This window comes from Manis javanica, chromosome 10 (assembly GCF_040802235.1).
Source record: "Manis javanica isolate MJ-LG chromosome 10, MJ_LKY, whole genome shotgun sequence".
Classification (NCBI taxonomy): domain Eukaryota; kingdom Metazoa; phylum Chordata; class Mammalia; order Pholidota; family Manidae; genus Manis; species Manis javanica.
The window spans coordinates 98,387,023-98,407,848 of NC_133165.1; the positions used below are offsets into that span (position 1 = coordinate 98,387,023).

At 41.9% G+C, this 20,826-nt stretch overlaps 1 protein-coding gene across 16 annotated transcripts in view; it reads right to left on the reverse strand.

Annotated features, from left to right (window-relative positions):
- Positions 1-16,728: 16,728 nt before the first annotated feature.
- Positions 16,729-20,826, reverse strand: part of ANKS1B (ankyrin repeat and sterile alpha motif domain containing 1B) — a 995,298-nt gene continuing 991,200 nt past the window's right edge. For 9 of the 16 annotated variants that reach the window (XM_073213675.1, XM_073213671.1, XM_073213670.1 and 6 more), the window contains one exon: positions 16,729-18,615. In XM_073213675.1, coding sequence (XP_073069776.1) covers positions 18,505-18,615 — 111 coding nt within the window. In that variant the 3' untranslated portion in view covers positions 16,729-18,504. Of the gene's footprint in view, positions 18,632-20,409; positions 20,454-20,826 lie in introns of all 16 variants that reach the window. The other 7 variants (XM_073213674.1, XM_073213669.1, XM_073213668.1 and 4 more) reach the window with 4 other exon arrangements.

A 20,826-nucleotide genomic window follows, 5' to 3' on the forward strand; every position in this document is an offset into this window, starting at 1 on the left:
CAGAAACGAGGCCTTTGAAGTAATTTGTCATTAACAGTGACTTCCTTACTTTTTTCTTTAATAGAAACTTCTGAGTCAGATGGTACTGTGAGAAGACCTAAACATGGTGTCTTGCCAATGGGTTTCAGCCCCAGGCAAGTTTGCTATGGATTCAGTGTGACCAAAAAAAATGACAGCAAAATGTTCTTGGGATGAAAGGGTTATACCCAACTTTATTTCCAGGTGGCAGGTCAGTCACTGAACTCCCATTCACTCAGAGCAAGTCTGCATGCAGCTAGCCAGTGTCTGCCTCTGCGCTCCTCTGTCTGCACAGCCATCCTCCGGGCCTCTCTCTGCCCACACAGCCATCCTCCAGGCCTCTCTGTACAGCCGTCCCACACAGCCATCCATCCTCTGGGCCTCTCTGCCTGCACAGCCATCCCACACAACTGTCCCCTGGGCCTCTCTGTCCAGTCGTCCTGCATAGCCATCCTCTGGGCCTCTGTCCTCAGCACTGCCACCACTCCAGCCTCTGCTCTGCTCTCCTGCAGCCTTGCAGCCGTGCCACCATGTCACGCCCAGAGCACTGGGCGGAGCTCTTTATATAGAGTCAACAGCCATGTATTGCCCACAGGTGTGCAGTGAGCTAGTCCACCAGGGCCAGGTGAGAATCCTGGCCACAGGAACTCTCATTTTATCCACACATGAGATTTTTTTTTCAGTTATGATTCAGGAAAATGAGCCTGTGCTGTTCACTGTAAATTCATTTATGAGGTCAGGGCCTTAGAGCTTGGGAGTACTGCTTATCACATAGAAGTGAACAGAAGTCTGCCTCTGTAATTTCCCATTATCCAGGGCTAGAATAAGTAACTAGAGAGAGCCTTCTGGGCCTGAGTTGGTTTCTGGTGGTTCTGAGCAACTGATCAGACTGGAAACACCCAGCAGGTGAGTGAAGACTGCTTAGAGTCAAGGTGGCTGTCCTGAGTTGCTGGAGCAAATATTCACATTCATCCACTGAAACCTTCACCACCTCTCCACTCTAGGCCTTACTAATCTTCACCACAGCTGAGGGGATTTGCAGGCTATGCAGTCCCAGCTTACAGAGGAAACAGCACACTCAAGGCAGTTAATCAGTGAGAAAGCCAGGGCCAGAATCCAAATTTGATGTTCTTTCCATTATAAGAAGACCCAGACCCATGGGGCTACCAGGTGAGTGTCAGTTTCATTTGGATGGGGTCCTTCTAGGCTTATCGCAGATGAACATCAGTCTAGGGGTCAAGGCTTGGTTTTTTCAGCAGCTGGGGGAGATTTTGGAGATAAAAATTTCTCATTTCTGATGCATCTTCAATTAGCAGATTTGAAACCCTTTACAAACTTGGGTTTATTTGCCCCACTGTGTCATGTAATTTCCTGAGACATAATGAATACTGTAGGAGGAAGGAAGGTGGGGCAATATTTTGTATAGGCCTTTTATGTGACAGGCCCTGGGTTTGGTATAGGGCCTCACATTAATTGAATTCTCACAAGGCTGCAAGGTGTTGTCTCTGTTGCCTAGCTGTGGAAACAGGTGCAGACAGGTTAAGTTGTCAGGGCCCCACCGCGAAGTGGTAGAGCTGGGGTTTTGGTCCAGTTAGCAGCCTACCTCTTTACTGAAGCCCCTGGACTGGAGGATCGGGAGTGTAGTTCGGTTATGTGCTTAATTCATTTTTCACTTCACTTGTTCATATCACGTGTCACGACTGATCCTAGATCTTGGGCTATCAGAGATGTCAGAGGTGATTCCTGCTCCTGTGGAGCTTCTACTTTTGGCATTCTGGTTAACTCATCTCTGTGCCTGTACGGTTTGCACTTTGAAAAAAGCAGCAGGGACCATGCTGCTAAGAGCCAGATGGATGGCAGAGGTTGGGGGATGCTTTGAATTTTCCCGCTGCCTGACCTGGTCTCAGTTCCTGACTTGGCCACTGTCCGACCTTGTCTCAATTCTCAATGGCTCAAGCATTGAGCAGGGAAGGTGGCAACCCTCCTGTGGCCTGCTCCTTGGAGAAACCTGTTTCTATTTTGATACTCTTTGGAAGTTCATTTCAGATTAACGGCAGCCCTAAGGTTTGTGGATCTATGTGCTTGCTTTTGCCACCTTGATTTAACTTCATTTTCTCCTTTTTCTTTCATATGAAAAGGTGCTTTTCAGAGCCTGTTTCTTCATATGTCAAATAGGGACTACGAGGTCTAATTACAGGGTTTTTGTGAGGCCTGAAAAAAATGTCGAACATCTGACACAGTCCTCGTACTGTAATTATTTTTTTGTTCCAGTTACAAGCCCCCTTTCCTTTTCTGCCCATGTTTCATTGGTTTTTCTTTCTTTTTCTTTTCTTTTTTTTTTTTTGGAGGAGAGCCAGGGAGAGGCTTTTATTGAGACATGCAGTGAGAGGACAGAGCTCCTGGCTCATGCCAGGAGGGGACATCATTGGTTTTCATATCAGGGCCCTGTGGCTTTTGCTCCAAGGAACAAAGCCCTCTCCAGGGATTCTTTTCTACCTCAAGGTAGATCTGTCCTCATGGCTGTTAGCTCATAGGAGGCAGACCTTGCTCAGCAGGAAAGCTGAGCTGACCCAAACTTTATTCTCTTTGGGATATGCATGCACCCACTGAGTCGTAGAAGATTGAGAGTGAGTAGAGAAGAGACCCTGGGCTCACTGGTTGGGCCAGGGGTCTGGGAGTGTGGTGGGGCTCTGGCTTAGATTGATTCAAGTTCAAATCCTGCTGCACTAATCCAGCTGTGTGACCCTCTTAAAGGGATTGATCTCAAGTATCTACTTCCTACAGAGCCGCTGGTGTGGGGACCTATATGTACTTTCCAACTTCTCAGGGGATCTGGAGGGCCTGATCCATCCAGGAGAGAAGTCTCTCACACTTTGCTACACCTGAAATTATCTGGGAAACTTAAAAACCTCCTCAAACCCAGGCCTCAACCCAGACTAGTTTAGAATCTCTGGAGCTGGGACCCACTATCTGTATTTTTTAAAGTTGCCCAGGTGATTCCAAAATATGGCAGAGGTTGAGAACCTATGCCCTCTGCTTTTGCTCTTGATGGTTGACCAAGTCCTTCCCATTCCTGCTCCACAGCCAGCTGCATCTGTGATGTCTGTTTATGCCACATGCTCTGCTGTGACATTCTCAGAAGCATTGCTGGACAACACAGACATTTGGTATGCATATTAACACAACTGTGGGGATTTTTCCTGCTAGGATTTTATGCCTTATAGGGTAACACTCTTCAGTGATTATTACCATCAATTCCTCCTACATTCACTGCTTTATCTGTCCAGGTGTCTCACCTGTGTGTGTGTTTTCACCTTTTCTCCTAGTGCTGTGACTGATTTCCATTGTGCCAGACACAACAGTGTTGGAGGCCATCTCTCCCTTTTCTTCACTAGCAACTCCTATATTGTTGGGGCCACAGTGTTCTTAGCTAAAATCAACAACAGCTACATTTTCCAACTGCCTGTCTAATGGTGGCCAATGAGATGTAAGTAGGGGTTGTGGGGTGAAGCTTCCAGGAAAGCTAAAAGGTTACTGTGGGGAAAATGGAAGTTCCTATGGCCAGGATCTTCACCTGATGTTAAACTGCTTGATTACGCAATTGGCCAGCTGCTAGGCTACTGCTTCCACACCGGTAGCAGTGAGCTATTATTGACTTGAGTCACTATATAAAGGGCTCTGCCCAGTGCTCTGGGTGGAGGCAGAGACAGAGAAGGAGGATTACAGACCTGCAGACATGATTCTAGTGCTCAACCTATCACTGAGATAACAAAGCCAGGCATAAACTCTTTCACCCCAAGAATGTTCCATTGTCATTCCTGTCTCGCTGAATACATAGTGGGCTGAAACCCACAGGCAAGACAAGTGGCATAAGTCAGCAGAATTCATTGTAGACTGAAGAATGGAACAGGCTTCCCTTATGGGAGGGTGTGGGTAAAGTGAAAGTTCCCATGGCCAGGATCCTCACCTGAACCTAAACTACTTGATGTAATGCCTGCTGCTAGGCTAAGGCTTCCACACCCATAGGCAATGAGCTGTTGACTCAGTCACTATATAAAGAGCTCTGCCGAGTGCTTTGGGCAGAGGCAGAGATGAAGGAGGACTGCAGACTTGCGGACTGTTGGATGCAGATTTAATTATAGTGCTCCACCTATCGACAGGAGAATAAGCCAGGTAATAAAACCCCTTCACCCCAAGAACACTGTGTTGTCATTCGTCAATCTCACTGAATCCATAGTGAACTTGCCTGGGGCTGAAACCCATTGGAAAGACAGATGCTTCAGCAGGGTGCCCCTGTGAATGGGGACATTCATGTGCCCCTAGTGGACACGGGGCATGTGGTCTGAGGTGGCTTGCCACCTTGAAGGCTAGGCCCTGCCCCAGCACTGGGGGCAGGTGGAAGTGACACCTGAGGCAGTAGAGGTGGCTCTTGGGATAATAAGGTGGTCCTTTGAGAAACAGAGTGCCCATGAGGCAGTGGGTTGGCTGTTTCTCACAGTATTAAAAAGTCTACAGATGAAAAGAATGTGCTCCTGCGAGAGACACAGAAATGGCAGCATGAGAGTGGTTCTAGTGCTTGAACTATTGCTGGGAGAGTAAAGCTGGGTATAAACCCTTTTACCCCAAGAATGTTCTATCGTCATTTCTCAGTCTCACTGAATCCACAGTGAACTTGCCTGGAGCTCAAACCCACAGGCAAGACACCTACTGTGGATAAAATGAGAGTTCCTGTGGCTAGGATTCTCGCCTGGCCCTGTTTGACTAGCTCACTGCACACCTGTGGGCAATACATGGCTGTTGAGTCTATATAAAGAGCTCTGCCCAGTGCTCTTGGCATGACATGGGGGCACAGCTGCAAGGCTGTAGGAGAGCAGAGCAGAGGCTGGAGTGGTGGCAGCGCCGAGGACAGAGGCCCAGAGGATGGCTGTGCAGGATTGCTGTGCAGAGAGGCCCAGAGGATGGCTGTGTGGGACGACTGTGCAGAGAGGCCCAGAGGATGGCTGTGTGGGATGGCTGTGCAGAGAGGCCCAGAGGACGGCTGTGTGGACAGAGGGGCCCAGAGGTAGAGACCGGCTTGCTGCATGCAGACTTGCTCTGAGTGAATGGGATTTTAGTGACTGACCTGCTACCTGGAAATAAAGTTGGGTATAACCCTTTCACCCCAAGAAAGTTTTGCTGTCAATTTCTTTGGTCACATTGAATCCATAGCGAACTTGCCTGGGGCTGGAACCCATTGGCAAGACACCTACCAAGATGAGTTTTGCTTGGCCTACACTTCTAACTCTGAATTTGTTGCCAACATTTGAAAAATCCAGTGATTTTGCGTAAAAATCCTGGTATCTTAGAAAATCTGTTGACCCAAGTATCTTCCTTTCTGCCTTGTCTCAGGGTAGCAGCTGCCCCCTGAGATGAGGCAAGTGCTCTGCAGGTCATCACAGTCCCCTCGCCCTTTATTCATGTCACCTGTGTGCCCTGAAGGCATCTGAGCTTGCAGCCTTCCTCCTACCCCCAAACATGCATCCCAGAAGTGGGGCTGCTAAAATGAAATTCCTGCATTTCCTGGGCTTGCCTTCTTTCCTAGTCTCCCTTGACTCAACATGTAGCACATTGGAATTTCTGTTTTTGCTTTTGTTTTCTCTCATAAAACTGAGCATGCTCTTTTGAGAAGTGGAGAAAAGTCAGCCTCTGAAATGTCAGAAAACAGCTGGTGTAGCTCATTTGAGGCATCTTTACTTCCCTTGTCACATGTCTAATTGATGAGAGGCAATAAGAAGGTATGCTGCATGCTTCCTGGAGAACTGCTGTTGGGTTCTTGACTGAGGCACTGAGACATTCAGAGGACATGTCAGTTGAGTATTGAATATGGATTGCTCTGAATGGCTTACTGTTTCTCTTTTTATTAGTGTTGTGAGCTGACTTTGCTTCTAAGAGGGACTCCATCTCAGCTTGATCTCACTGTGCTGAGACGTAACTCAGATGTTCCTAAATGGCAGGATTTTCCTGGATGGTGCACATTAGCTCTGCTGTGCTTGTCATGTCTATTGTGCAAGGTGTGTGCTCCTTGGCTGTCTGAACCAAACAGTGACCCCTGAGAAATCCTCAGCTGCTGTGGCTGCCATCCTCAGCTGTGGTGATCCTGCTAGAGCTGTTAAATGGAGAATCTCTATTTCAGTCTGCTTAAGTGGAAGTGTTTATACCACCGGTCATTAACTACTCTTGGAAAGTTAAATGCACATGCAGCTTGTACAAACATAGGCCTCTGGGGTTTTGGAGGGAAAAACAAAAACTTTTGATGGTAAATAATTTGTAGCTATGATTTTAAGAGTTCCACACGTAGTGCTATGTTGGGCTGGGAACAATCATCTTTGTATTAGCAACTCTTAACTAAAATGGTTCTGTGCTGAGCACAGAGTGAATTCTCAGTAAGTAGGTTGGCTTGAGATGAAGATAGGAAACAGTTAAACGGAATTGGCATTACCCAGGTCAGCACCAAAGTCTTAGGGTTAGTTCCACCACAAGAGTAAGTTCTGTCTCGTGGGTATTAATGGAATCTCACAGTATGCATGAGGGTGATTGGCAACAGTCCTAAGGAAATACTCTGCCTACTTTGGAACTGGTGTCTGTGGGAAGCAGGACTCTGTTGCTGAGGCAGGCAGATGTGTGGGTTCATTTGTACTGACAGCAGTAAATGGGTGGGGAGTCGACTGGGGGTGGGGGAGAGGAATGGAGTACAGGGTAGGCTGATGGAATCTTGGTGCAGGTAGATTGCTGGTCTCTGTTGGCTGGTTATTCAATTTTATTTTAAGAAAATGTGTTTATAACTGTCAGATTGCTTAATTTTCATAGGAAACAGTGAATACCTTATATAAAAGACTGAGTGTTTTTTAAAAAAAGGCTTTTATTCCATATTCCACTTATCACAGTCATTATATTCCATTTCTGTGGAAGAAGTAAGAACTCTGGAGGTTAGCTCACTTATAAAATTTTAATTTATTTTCAGAAGTAGCTTAGGAGCAATGTCACTTGGGGTCCAAGTGTGAATTTTTATTGATTTTTGAGAATTTGGCCATGTGTTTTTTATCTAAGCCTGTCTTCTGCTCTAAACATATGCACCAGCAGTATTCCTAAGTATTCCAGCAGAAAATCTTGTATGTCTTGAGAAAATCACTTCCATGACTTATTAATGAACTAAGTAGGCATAATTTTCATAGGCTAATTCATCCAAATTTATCATAGAATATAATTTAAGAAGAAAAAAATTAAGTGTAGTAATTGAACTGAAGTCCTTTCTGGGATAATATTTACATTCAAGGACCTCCCAACCCCCATGGATATTGCAGTTATCAATGTGTCACATTTCCCCTTAATAAAATAAGCTGCAAATCCTTTCCTCCATATATGGGTGGGCTCTCTTCTCTTCTGTCCCTCAGACCCACTCCTCTGATTCTTCCCTGCCCTGTGTAGATTGTACCAGTGGGCTTCATGCTTTCTGGCTTCTGGTGTGTTCAGGTAATGCAGGGTGGAGAGTGACATCAGGGTACTTAATTTTATTGTTTACTTATTTTCTCTTTTCAAATATTGAGGTACATACAGTAAAATGCACAAATCTTAGTGTGCAGCTCAGTACCTTTTTGACACATGTATACACTCATGTAACCATAACCTAAATCAAGATATCAAACATTCTCACTGCTTCTTTCCCCCGTCACTGATTTCACCCATCCTCCTATCCCTATCCCCATCCGCTATGGCAACCACCAGTCTGTTCTCTGTGTTTGAGTCTATTTCAGTTTTGTTTGTTCATTTGCTTTTTTAGATTCCACATATAAGTGAAATCATGTGGTATTTCTTTCTCTGACTTATTTCACTTAACATAATACCCTCTAGTTCATCCATGTTGTCAGAAATAGCTAGATTTCACTGCTTTTATGACTAATATTTCATTGCAGAGAGGTATTTAGGGTTGGAGAAAAAGATGATGAAGTAGGAAGGCAAGGCAGAAACCTCCCAAAACACATAAAAGAAGAAAATACAGCAAATAAAACTAAACTTGAAAATTACCTGAAGAATGCAGAACAGGCAACTTACACCTGATGAAGAGAAGACCATAAGCAAAGGGTAAAATGGCAGAGCCATGATTGAGCTCCCCACCCCAGCCCACAAGCTGGAGAAAGACAAACAGAGCAGGGAAGAAATAGGAGCCCAGGAACACTGCACACCTGGCCCTGGAGATTTGCTCTGGGAGCATGAGCCACATTACATTGGGTTCTGGTGATTAGTGGAGCTGGACACCAGGGACAGCTAGAGCATTTTAGGAGGCTGAGACTCCAGCCACTTGTGGAAGACAGGCACGCTCTGCTGGTGCTGAGATGAAAAGCAGAGGCGGCAGTTTGAAGACTTGCCAGCAGTGGGAGGGGTGGCAGAAGGGTGAAAGTTGGACAGAGCTCTCTCCTCAGGAAAAAGGGCAGGTGGATGATACCTCCCCAGCCCTCCCTCAGCTCAACAGGTTGGGAACTCTTGGGAGCCCCAGATGCTCCATCTCCCTTGCTGGGAATGCAGCCCTGAGGCTCCTCCCTGTGTGCACTGCCAGTGCAGCAGTATCATTACACTTTATTGCCTGGCAGGCAGAGGGAGACTGTCCCAGCTTTCTTGGCCCTGTTTCAGCCCAGCTGGGAAGGTGTCTGCAGGAGCCAACCCCAAGAGCTCCTTCCTCCCCATGGGTGTCCACACTCAGTGCTGCATGTCCTACCCTGCTGCAGAGCTGCACATTGGACCACCTGCCCCATTAACCCTGCAGTCCCATCATTGCTGCAGGGCTGGCAGAGGGTGGTCTGCCCATAGTGGTCCCAGCAGAACTTTTGCTGGGATCACAAAGGCAGCTGAGGCAAACTGTAGACTTAGATCACTACTGGTAGACAGACAGGTGGCCCTGCCCACTGCACACCAACAGCTGGGACTCCTGCAAAGCAGAACCAGGCACTGGACAGTAAAGAGTCTTGAGCTTCTGGGCACCACAGGATGCCTCCTTCAAAAAGCTATTACTCTATAGCTAGGAAGCATTGCAGACACATCTAATACAAAGGAAGAAACACAGAGACCCTGACCTAATGAGGAGGCAGAGGAATATGTTTGAAATAAAACTATGGTATAAGATGCCAGAAAGAGGGCTAAATGAAACAGATCACCAGTCTTGATAAATATTTCAAAGTAAAAGTCATAAACATGCTCACTGGTTTACAGAAAAAGGTTTAGGATCTCAGGGAGGACTTCAGCAAAGAGAAGAGCTGAAAGAGAGATACTCAGCTGAAGAATACAGTAACTGAAGAGAAACATACTATGGAGGGACTGAAGAGTGGATTACTGCAAGTAGAGGAGACGGTCAATGAGATGGAAATTAGAGAACCAGGAACACAATGAAGCTGAATAACAGAGAAAAAAAAAATCTAAGAATGAATGATAAAGAGTTTTGTGACCAATCCAAACAAAACAAATTTACATAATAGAGGTACCAGAAGGAGAAGAGAGAAACAAAGGAATAGGAAGTCTTTTTGAGGAAATAATTGTTGAAAATTTCCCCAGTCTGGGGAAGGATATAGACACTCAGGTCATGGAAGCACAGAGATCTCCTAATGAAAGGAACCCCAGCAAGACACCACCAAGACATACAATAATTAAAATGGCAAAGATCAAGGATAAGGAGAAACTGTTGAAAGCAGCCTGAGAGAGAGAGAGAGAGAGAGAGAGAGAGAGAGAGAGAAAGATTACTTACAAAGGAAACCCCATCAGGCTATCAGCAGACTTCTCAGCAGAAGCTTTACTGGCCAGAAGGGCATGGCATGATATATTTAATGTACTGAAACAGAAGGACCTCCAGCCACAAATCCTCTACTCTGCAAGATTATTTTTAAATTTGAAGCATGGATTAAACAATTTCCAGATAAAAGTTGAAATAATTCACCACTACTAAGCCAGCTTTACAGGATATGTTAAAGGGACTGCTGTAGATGGAGATGTTCCTAAGGCTAAATAGCTTTCGTGAAAATAAACCCATAATAAAGGTTGTAGACCACTTAATTATCAAGCAAGTACAAAATTAAAACAAAAGCAAAATCAAGTGTACACAAAATCAGTAAAGTGTCACAAAAAGTGTAGATTATGACATCTAATATATAGAGTGTGGAGGAGGAAGAAGGAAAAAACTACCTTTACATTGTGTTTGAAGTAGAGTAATTAGCAACTTAATATATACACTGTTCTATTATAAGAAGCTATCCTTGAACTCTTGGTAACCACAAAATTAAAACCTATGATAGATACACAAAAAACATACTAAAGAATACCATCAAATAACAAAAGTATAAGAGAGGAAGAAAGGAACAGAGAGGAGCTATAAAAACAACCAGAAAATAGTTAATAAAATGGCTATAATTACATACGTATGGATAATCACCTTAAATGTAAATGGACTGAATGCACCAATCAAAAGACATAGAGTGGCAGAATGGATAAAGAAAGACCCATCTATATGCTGCCTACAAGAGACCCATTTCAGACCCAAAGACATACAGAGACTAAAAGTTAAGGGATGGAAAAAGATATTTCATGCAAATAATAGGGAGAAAAAAAGCAGGAGTAGCAGTACTTACATCAGACAAATAGATTTCAAAAGAAAGAAAGTAACAAGAGATGAAGATGGATATTACATAATGATAAAAGGGTCAGTCCAACAAGAGGATATAACCATTCTAAGTATCTGCACCCAACATAGGAGCACCTGATCATGTGAGGCAAATACTAACAGAATTAAAGGGAGAAATAAACTGAAACTCATTCATTTTAGGAGACTTGTTTTAGGAGACTTTAACACATCACTCACATCAATAGATCAACCAGGCAGAAAATAAATAAATAAACAGAGGCACTGAACAATACATTAGATCAGATGTACTTAACAGATATCTACTGAACATTCCACTCAAAAGCAGCAGGATACACCTTTTTCTCAAGTGTATGTGGAATGTTGTCTAGAACAGATCACATACTTGGCCACAAAAAGAGCCTTAATAAATGCAAAAAGATTGAAATTGTTTCAGCCAGCTTCTTAGACCATAATGGCATGAAGCTAGAAATAAATTATGCAAAGAAAACAAGCCTACAAACACATGGGGGCTAAACAACATGTTTCTAAATAATCAGTGGATCAATGACCAAATGAAAACAAGCAATACATGGAAACAAATGAAAACAAAAATTAACAGCCCAAAAATAATGTGGGATGCTGTGAAGGCATTTCTAAGAGGGAAGTACATAGCAATACAGGCCTACCTCAAGAAACTAGAACAATCCCAAATAAACACGCTAAACTCACAATTAAAAAAAAACTAGGAAAAGAACAAATGAATCCCAAAGTTTGTAGGAGGAGGGACATAATAAAGATTAGGGCAGAAATAAATGCAGAAGAATAAAACAATAGAATCAATGAAACCAGGAGCTAGTTCTTTGAGAAAATAAACAAAACAGATAAACTTCTAGCCAGACTTAACAAGAAAAAAAGAGAGAGTACACATATATAAGCAAATTCAGAAACAAAGAATAGTCATGATGGATACAATGGAAATATAAAGAATTATTAGAGAATACTATGAAAAATTTTATACCAATAAACTGGACAACCTAGAAGAAATAGACAACTTCCTAAAAAAATACAACCCTCCAAGACTGACCCAGGAAGAAACAGAAAATCTGCACAGTCCACTTATCAGCAATGAAATTGAATTAGTAATAAACTCCCAACAAACAAAATTCCAGGTCCAGATGGCTTTACAGCTGAATTCTCCAAATGTTTAGAGAGATAATAACCATTCTTAAATATTCTAAAAGTAGAAGAGGAGGGAATTCTTCCAAATTCATTCTATGAGGTCAGCATCACTCTCATACCAAAACCAGACAAAAACACCACAAAAAAGAAAATTATAGACCAACATCCTTAAAGAACATAGATGCAAAAATCCTCAACAAAATATTAGCATACTGAATTCAAAAATACATTAGAAAGATCATCCATCATGACCACATGGGATTTATTCCAGGGATGCAAGGATAGTGCAATATCTGTAAATCAATCAATATCATATACCATATTAACAAAAAGAAGGATAGAAATCAAATGATAATCTAATAGATATTGAAAAAGCATTTGACAAAATTCAACATCCATTCACAATAAAAACTCAACAAAATGCATACAGAGGGTATGTATGTCAATGTAGTAAACTCCATATACAACAAACCCACAGCAGGCATCATAATAGCAAAAAGCTGAAAGCTTTTCCTCTAAGATCAGGAACAAGACAAGGATGGCCACTCTCACCACTTTTATTCAACATAGTACTGGAGGTCTTAGCCACAGCAATAAGACAAGACAAAGAGATAAAAGGCATCCAAATTGGTAAGGAAGAAGTTAAACTCTAATTATTTGCAGATGACATGATATTATACATAGAAAACCCTAAAAACTACACCAAAAAACTATTAGAACTAATAACTGAATTCAGCAAAGTTTCAGGATACAAAATAACACACAGAAATCTGTTGCATTCCTATATACTAACAATGAACTAGCAGAAAGAGAAATCAGGAAAGCAATCCCATTTACAATTACATCAAAAAGGATAAATACCTAGGAATAAACCTAACCAAGGAGATGAAAGACCTATACTCTAAAAACTATGACACTTATGAGAGAAAGTAGACACCAATAAATGGAAATCAATCCCATGCTCATGGATAGGAGGTGTTAATATTGTCAAAATGGCCATTCTGCCTAAAGCAATTTACAGATTCAATGCAGTCTCTATCAAAATACAGCATTTTTCAATGAACTTGAACAATAGTTCTGAAATTCATATGGGACCACAAAATACCCTGAATAGCCAAAGGAATCCTGAGAAAGAAAAACAAACCTGGGGAATCATGCTCCCTGACTTCAAGCTCTACTATAAAGCTACAGTAATTAAGACAGTTCAGTACTGGCACAAGAATAGACAGATCAATGAGAGAGCCCAGATATAAACCCAGGCATATAGGGTCAACTAATTTATGATAAAGGAGCCATGAATGTACAGTGGGGAAAGACAGCTTCTTCAACAACTGGTGTTCAGAAAAGTGGGCAGCTACATGTAAGAGAATGGAACTAGATTATTGTTTATCTCCATACATCAGAATAAACTCGAAATGGATGAAAGACCTGAATGTAAGTCATGAAACCATTAAACTCTTAGGAGAAAACATATTAAAAAATCTCTTGAACTTTAAATATGAGTAACTGTTCTCTGGACATATCTCAGGCAAGGAAAACAAAAAATGAACAAGTGCAACTACACCAAACTAAAAAGCTTCTGTACAGCAAAGGACACCAACAGCAGAACAAAAGTCAACCTATAGGTATGGGAGAATATATTTGTAAATGACTCATCTGATAAGGGGTTAACATACAAAATATATTAAGAATTCGTATATCTCAACACTCAAAAAAAACAACCCGATTCAGAATGGGCAGAGGACCTGAACAGGCACTTCTCCAAAGAAGAAATACAAATGGCCAATGGGGAAGTGAAAAGATGTTCCACATTGCTAGTCATCAGGGAAATGCAGAATGAGTTATCTCTCACCTCAGCACCAGTTAGAATGGCCACTATCCAAAAGACAAGAAATAACAAATGTGGCAAGGATGTGGAGAAACGGGAACCCTCCTATGCTGTAAGTGGGAATGTAAATTGGTGCAACTGCTGTGGAAAGCAGTATGGAAGTTCCTCAAAAAACTAAAAATAGGAATAACATGCCATGCAGTAATTCCACTCCTAGGAATTTATCTGAAGAATACAAAATCCCTGATTCCAAGACATATGTACCCCTATATTTATCACTGCACTGTTAGCTATAGCCAAGGTATGGAAGCAACCAAAGTGTTCATCAATAGATGAATGGATAAAGAAGATGTGGTACATATGCACTACAGAATGTTATTTAGCCATAAAAAGAAAAGAAATTCTCCCATTTGCAACAACATGGATGGATCTAGAGGGTATTATGCTCCATGAAATAATCCAGGTAGAGAAAGACAAATATATGATTTCACTTATTTGTGGAGTATAAAAAAGCAAAACAGAAGGAACAAAACAGCATCACACTCATAGACACTTAAGAAGTGACTATTGGTTACTAGGGGGAAGGGATTGGAGGGGTGGGGGATAAAGCGCTGCAATAATTCACAATCACAATGTAAGTTGGTCATGGGGATGGTAGTACAGCATGGAGAATGTAGCCAGTGATTCTGTAACATCTTTGTATTTTGTGACAGTAACTGCACTAGATGGGGTGAGGATTTAATAATATGGGTAACTGCTGAACCGCTGTGTTGTACATTTGAAACCAAGGTAAGATTGTATACTAATGATACTTCAATTAAAAAAATATTTCATTGCAGATATGCACCACATCCTTTTTATCCATTCATCTATCAATGGGTATTTAGGTTGTTTCCATATTTGGCTATTGTAAATAATACTGCGATAAACACAGGAGTGCTACATCTTTTTGCATTAGCAATTTTGTTTTCTTTGGGCAAATTCCCAGAAGTGGACTTGATGGGTCATATGGTATTTTTATTTTTGAGAACCCTCCATATTGCATTCTATTGCAGCTGCACCAGTTTGCAGTCCCACCAGCAGTGTACAAGGGTTCCCTTTTCTCCACATCCTCGCCAGCAATTGTTATTTCTTGTCTTGATATTAGACACTCTGACAGGTGTGAGGTGGTATCTCCTTGCGGTTTTGACTTACATTTCCCTGATGATTAGTGATGTTGACCACTCTTCTTGTGTCTGTTGACTATCTATATGTCTTCTTTGGAAAAATGTTTGTTTTGGTCCTCTGCCCATTTTTAATTGGATTACTTGTTTTTTTGGTGTTGAGTTGTATGAATTCTTTATATATTTTGGATATTAACCCTTATCAGATGTATCATTTGCAAGTATATTCTCCCATACAGTAGGTTGTCTTTTCATCCTGTTGTTGGTTTCCTTTGCTATGTAGCTTTTCTGTTTGATGTGCTCCACTTGTTTACTTTTGCTTTTGTTTCCCTGCTTTTGTTTTGAGTCATTTGTTTAAGCCATCCAGTCCATAGCATTTTGTTATGGCAGCCTGACCTGAGACAAACATGACACAGTGATCCAATTTTGTTTTCTTGCATGTGGCTGTCAGTTTTCCCAGCATCATTTATTGAAGAGACTGTCTTTTCCCCATTTTGTATTCTTGCCTCCTTTTTCATATATTAATTGACTCAATAGGTGTGGGTTTATTGCTTGGCTCTCTAGTCTGTTTCATTGGAGATCAGGGTATTTTAATCCCTGGTTCTCATGGAGCTGGCTTGTCACTTAACCTGGTTGGTAGCCTCCTCCAAGTAGCCTTCAGGCCATTACCCTCAGCCCTCAACCCAGGGAGACTGTTCTATACCTCTGTTTCACTGATTACTATTAAACTGTTAAATTATCCCATTTGGAGTGTACCATCTTTGTGCAGGGACCATAAGTGATACAGATAAGCATTTGATCCACAGAGATAATAAGAGGATTGCTGACCTCTTGGTGGTTAGCAAAGATAAAAAGGGGCCAAATTAGCCCATTTGAATCATTACCACCTAAAATCCCAGCACAAACCTTCCTTTAGGAAACTTGCCCTTCTTCCTCTGTGAATGTCACCCCCACTGAGGCTGCTTTTAGCTCTTTGGGATTTAAAGCTTGGGTGTCTGCATATCAGGCTGGGGGCGCCCTGTGATTGCTTTGGTGTGAGTTTTGGAGAATTAACAGACGGATTCACCAGCAGGGAGATCTTCTCCTGACCGTCACGGGATATAGGATGTGAACCATTGACCTTTCCAGTGTCTCTCTGACATTGTCCTGTTATCACTTAACTCCACAGCTGGCACATGTGTTTTAGGAAAAATAAAAGAATTGATGAATTTTTTTAAGGGGTGTTTGTCTCCTCTCAAAATTCATATGGTGAAGCTCTAATCCTCCAATGTGTTGGTAGCTGCAGATGGCCTTTGGGAGATTATTAGGGTTAGGTGGGGTTAATGAGGGTGGTCTCTTGTGATGGGATTAGTGCCCTTATAAGAATAGACACCAGAGAGCTTGGCTGCTACCCCCACCACACATGCACACAGGAAGGAGTCATGTGAGCACACGAAAAGATGGCGGCTCCTACAAGCCAGCAGAAAAGACAGAATGAAACCTACCATGCTGGCACCTTGATCTTTCCAGCCTCCAGAACTGCGAGTAATTTGTGTAAGCCATCCAGTCACGGCATTTTGTCATGGCAGCCTGAGCTGAGACAAACCTGTAGATGTGTTTCCAAACACGCCGTCTGTATCGTCCTATAAAGCGATCCAGTTTGGTGGTCCTTCCTCTTTTAGAATTTTTTTCTGGCAATTCTGCCTTACAGGCCACTTTAATATTTAAAGCCAATGGGGGCTTTCTGGCTGAAACTCATTTAAAGGCTGTGTGTCATCCTCAGACTGGTTGAACTCTGAGCAAATTTTCTCAATTTAGCCAATTAAAAAATCCCTTTAGCTATAGATGTTGAGAAGGCTGGGGCTTTGGTTCTGTTCCTGATGGAAGTGGGAAGGTGCTCACAAAATGATGCCAAGCACCAATGACTGTACAATTTTTGTTTTATTTTGTGTGCTTTTTTTATAGGATATAAATAATGACAAAATTACAAAATTTATAACTGGAAGCCCAAGCATATTTACACTTTTCTGTATCAGCAAAGCTACTATTTACTTTGCTCCTATACAGTTTCCTTTTGGTACCATAGTTTAGTGTAATTTTACTCTCAGTTTACTACATACATATCAACAGTGAATAGGCAAAATATATACAAGGAACTTCTCAGTTCAAGTAATTTAATATTGTATTAAAATTCTTCAACACTGAACTAAACCCTTGTACATTTGTCAGTTTGAAATAAAATTTAGTTTTCTTCTTTCAAAATTCACCAACTGATGAATGTAACATAATCTGTTAGGTTTAAAATAATATGGTTAATAAAAAAACCCAGACAATCCCACAATTTATCAATATCGCTGTAATGAACTTCAAAATGATTCACAATATGGCCTGTTAGAACAATATACATTAAAATGTTATATTTTTTTCTATAATGATATTGGTACTGTTTATATAATTTGGTTCTACATAAATATACATTATGGTATCATACAAATACTCCACAGAGACATTAAAAAAATTAAAATACCTTAAAGAAATGTAAGTAAATTTTATTTAATCAAATAGTAAGCAAACATTTATTTTTTTATTTCAAGAAAAGAGTTTTATTACTTTGGAATCTCTTTTTTTTTTGTTTTGTATTTATTTTTTCTAGAAAAAAAATTTTTGCAATAGAATTTTATTAACACCTTTCTCAAACAAGGTTTCCATGACAGAAATCTTGACAGCAGGAGCCCTAGATTTTTTTTTAACATGTTCTTAAAACACTTTAAAGTGTGAAGATTAAAAAAAAAGAAAAAAACAATCTTTGCAGGCTTATGGCCGCATCAGCACTTTCGGTTTGACGCCCGTCTGCTTGCCTGAATCTCCTGCCTCTGGTGAGTGTCAGCACTATGTTGCCACACCCAGCCCAAACCTCTTGGTAGTAGCAATAGAAATTTACTTTATTTGAAATGAAACCAGAAATATCCCTCACAACTAACCTAGTTTTCTTAATGCATTAATGAAACATTCTTTTAATAAAAATATTTAATACAAGACACATTTTTCTGTGCATAATAAATTTCTCTGTTTAAATCATTCTTAAAGTTTGAATCAATCCATAGATGTAAAGGTTTTCTTTATCTGACATAGTTGATTACATATAAAATCCACAAATATAGAAATTGGGAAACAGTATTTCCTGGCAATCATAGGGGTGATTTTTGTCCTTTTGCATGAAACGACACTCAGTGATATTTCACAGATGTTTTAGGGGGGGTACTTCTGTTCTGATTCTACCTTTAAAACTGCCGACAGCGAAAAATAAACCCAAGATTTTTATGCTTTTAGGCAGTATTAGAGATCCCCTTTTATTTATTTATTTTTAAAGGTATTATCCCCAAATACAGCAAAGCAAGTGTTAGGGCAGAGTCGTTAGAAATACCTTGGGTGGTGGTAGGGAGGGGAGTCAGGAGAGTCAGCGAAAAATCTCAACTCGTGCCTCTCAGGGGTTACAGCTGGAAAGTTTTGGTTGCGCTTTCTGTCACTGGTGCAGAAAGGACATCCCCAGGAATGGCCAGTGGCTTTTCGCCCGTGACAAGGCCACACAAACAGAGCGGTCTTCCTCCTGGGCTTGGTGGAAATGGAGGCACGAAGGGAAGCCTGCTCCGGGAGTGCTCGGCGTGCAAGGCACCACGAGGACAGGAGGATGGTGAGTATCAGAAAATTGTGGTTTCATACTTGGTATTAATTCCCCTCTTGGCTTCTTGTCCCGGCTCCACAATCCATGGCAGATTGGCCAAAGTCTTTTGCTCAGATGGGTCGATCTGCTTTAAAACAGAAAGGCTGATGCCTGTTACACGGTACCTGTATGAGGTTGCAAGCATGCATCCTAACACTGCTTGGAAACCAACACTACACCCTGGCAGGACTTCAGGGATGCTGGCATGTGAGAATCATGTGTTCATTCTTTTGATATACATTTACTGCAATATGGTCTGTGTGCTGGGCACTGGAGGGCACGGGGGACAGTGAATGAGACACAGCCCTTGCTCTTGAAGGCACACAGAAGGCGAACATGTATAGAAACACTTCAATACTTAGAATGAGATAAGGGGGGGAAACAATGGGGCTCTCTGGGCACATAGGAAGACCGCTGACCCCATGTCAGAGCCAGTGGGACTTCCTGGTGTTGGTGAACCAGATTATGCCACTCCTTAGCTCTCAAGCCTCAGATGGTTTCTATCACTGTCAGAATAAACCCCAAAGCCCACACCCAGGGCCTGTGTGTGCATCTGTTCTGCTGGAATGTTCTCCAGATGCCGGTGTGCTTTACAACCTTATGTCATTCATGTTGCCACTCAAACATCACCTCCCTCACGTGTTTACTCTGTACAAAATACACCCAACTTTGCTCTCTTTTTCTGCTCTATTCTTTATAATCCTTATGCCACATACATTATATATTCATTTGTCCATCCTCCACTACAATATATGCTTATGGAGGCAGGACTTTGTTCTGTTCACTACTGTTTAGTAGTAGTGTTCAGTACTGTTAGAAAAGCTCCTGGCAACCCTGTAAATGGTACACAACAAATACTTGTTGAATAGGTATTATTAAAAGAATGAGGTACCATCTAAACAAAGAGCTGGAAGACAAGCAAGAGTTTGCCTGGTGAAGGTTGGGGGAGGAGGAAACAGCAATGTGCAAAGCCCCTGAGGTGAAGGCCAATGACTGAGGGCTTGTAGTCAGTTTGCAGAGTGGGAGATAGGGGAGACACCTGAGGGTAAAGAGGGAAGCAGGGCCAGGTCAGGCTGAGCCTTGAACCAAAGAGAGCTGAGCTGTGAAATAGCTAAAATCATTTTAGCTTCTGTGCTTATGAAGTCAATAGGCCACTCTGGGGTGGGATGTGAGATGTGAGCTCTAAGGAGAGGCCTAGAGGAACTTCTTCAACTAACTGCCACCTCATCCTTTGGTGTCTCCTCACCTGCCCCTGAAGCTGGCCACCCCCTCTGCTCAGGAATGCTGGGGTAAGGGAGCTGCAGGAAGACCTCTCCTATTTCTTTTGCACTGTGAGCTTTGGAGTGTATTGGAAGGCCATGGGACCTGTGCCCATCAGTTACCTCATAACATGATTTGATTGAATCTTCACAAGGCTGTTAGGAAGACATCACATATTTTTAGTAATCACAGAATACTTCTTAACAATAAACAACTGGACCCAAGGGAAATGGAACACAGAAACTAGTTGAGGGAATAAGATCTTGAGGCAATTAAAAGAACATCATTATTATTCACTGTATATTTTCATATTTCTCAGTGAAGACCTCTAGATGAATAAATATTCTGTGACCTCTTATGGCACAAAGTTACCCAACCTGTTGTGCTCTTCTGGAAGTCTACAGGGACCAGAGTAAAGTCAGATGGAGGCACTTGCTATGAGATTTATCTAGCCCATGTGAGAATGAATATAACAGTTTAAGAGGTAATCCCAAAAATGTTCTGAAAATTCCTGGACATTTAACTTAACATTTCTGTGGGGGAAGACGGACAAAATCTCCATTAATAAATGCTACACAGAATTAAAAGCAGATGATATACTTGAACATGACTAGGCATCTACCTCTATTTGGTGGTCCTGGAAAAGCCTCTTCATGTAGCGGAGACCTGAATGACAAGCCAGAGTCAGCTGTGCAGAAATTAGGGCAGAGGGAACAAGTGGCACAAAGGCCTCACGTAGGAATGAACTTCGTCTATTCCGGGAACAGGAAGGCCTGAGCATCAAAGAGGAGTGTGGTGGGAAATTAGGTTTTAGGTGCTTTGGACAGTGGTGCCATGATGTGACCTATGTTTTAAGATCACCCTGGTTGCTACATGGAGGAAGGGAGTTCATTAGGAGGTGTCCGGAGTAGTTTAAGAGAGTAGCAGTGGTGGTACCTGGATGAGAAGAGTGACAGAGGAAATAGAAGAGTGGAAGGATCTGGGATATGTTTGGGGGTTGAATGGGTGGAATTTGCTCATGGACTGCAAACAGGGTGAG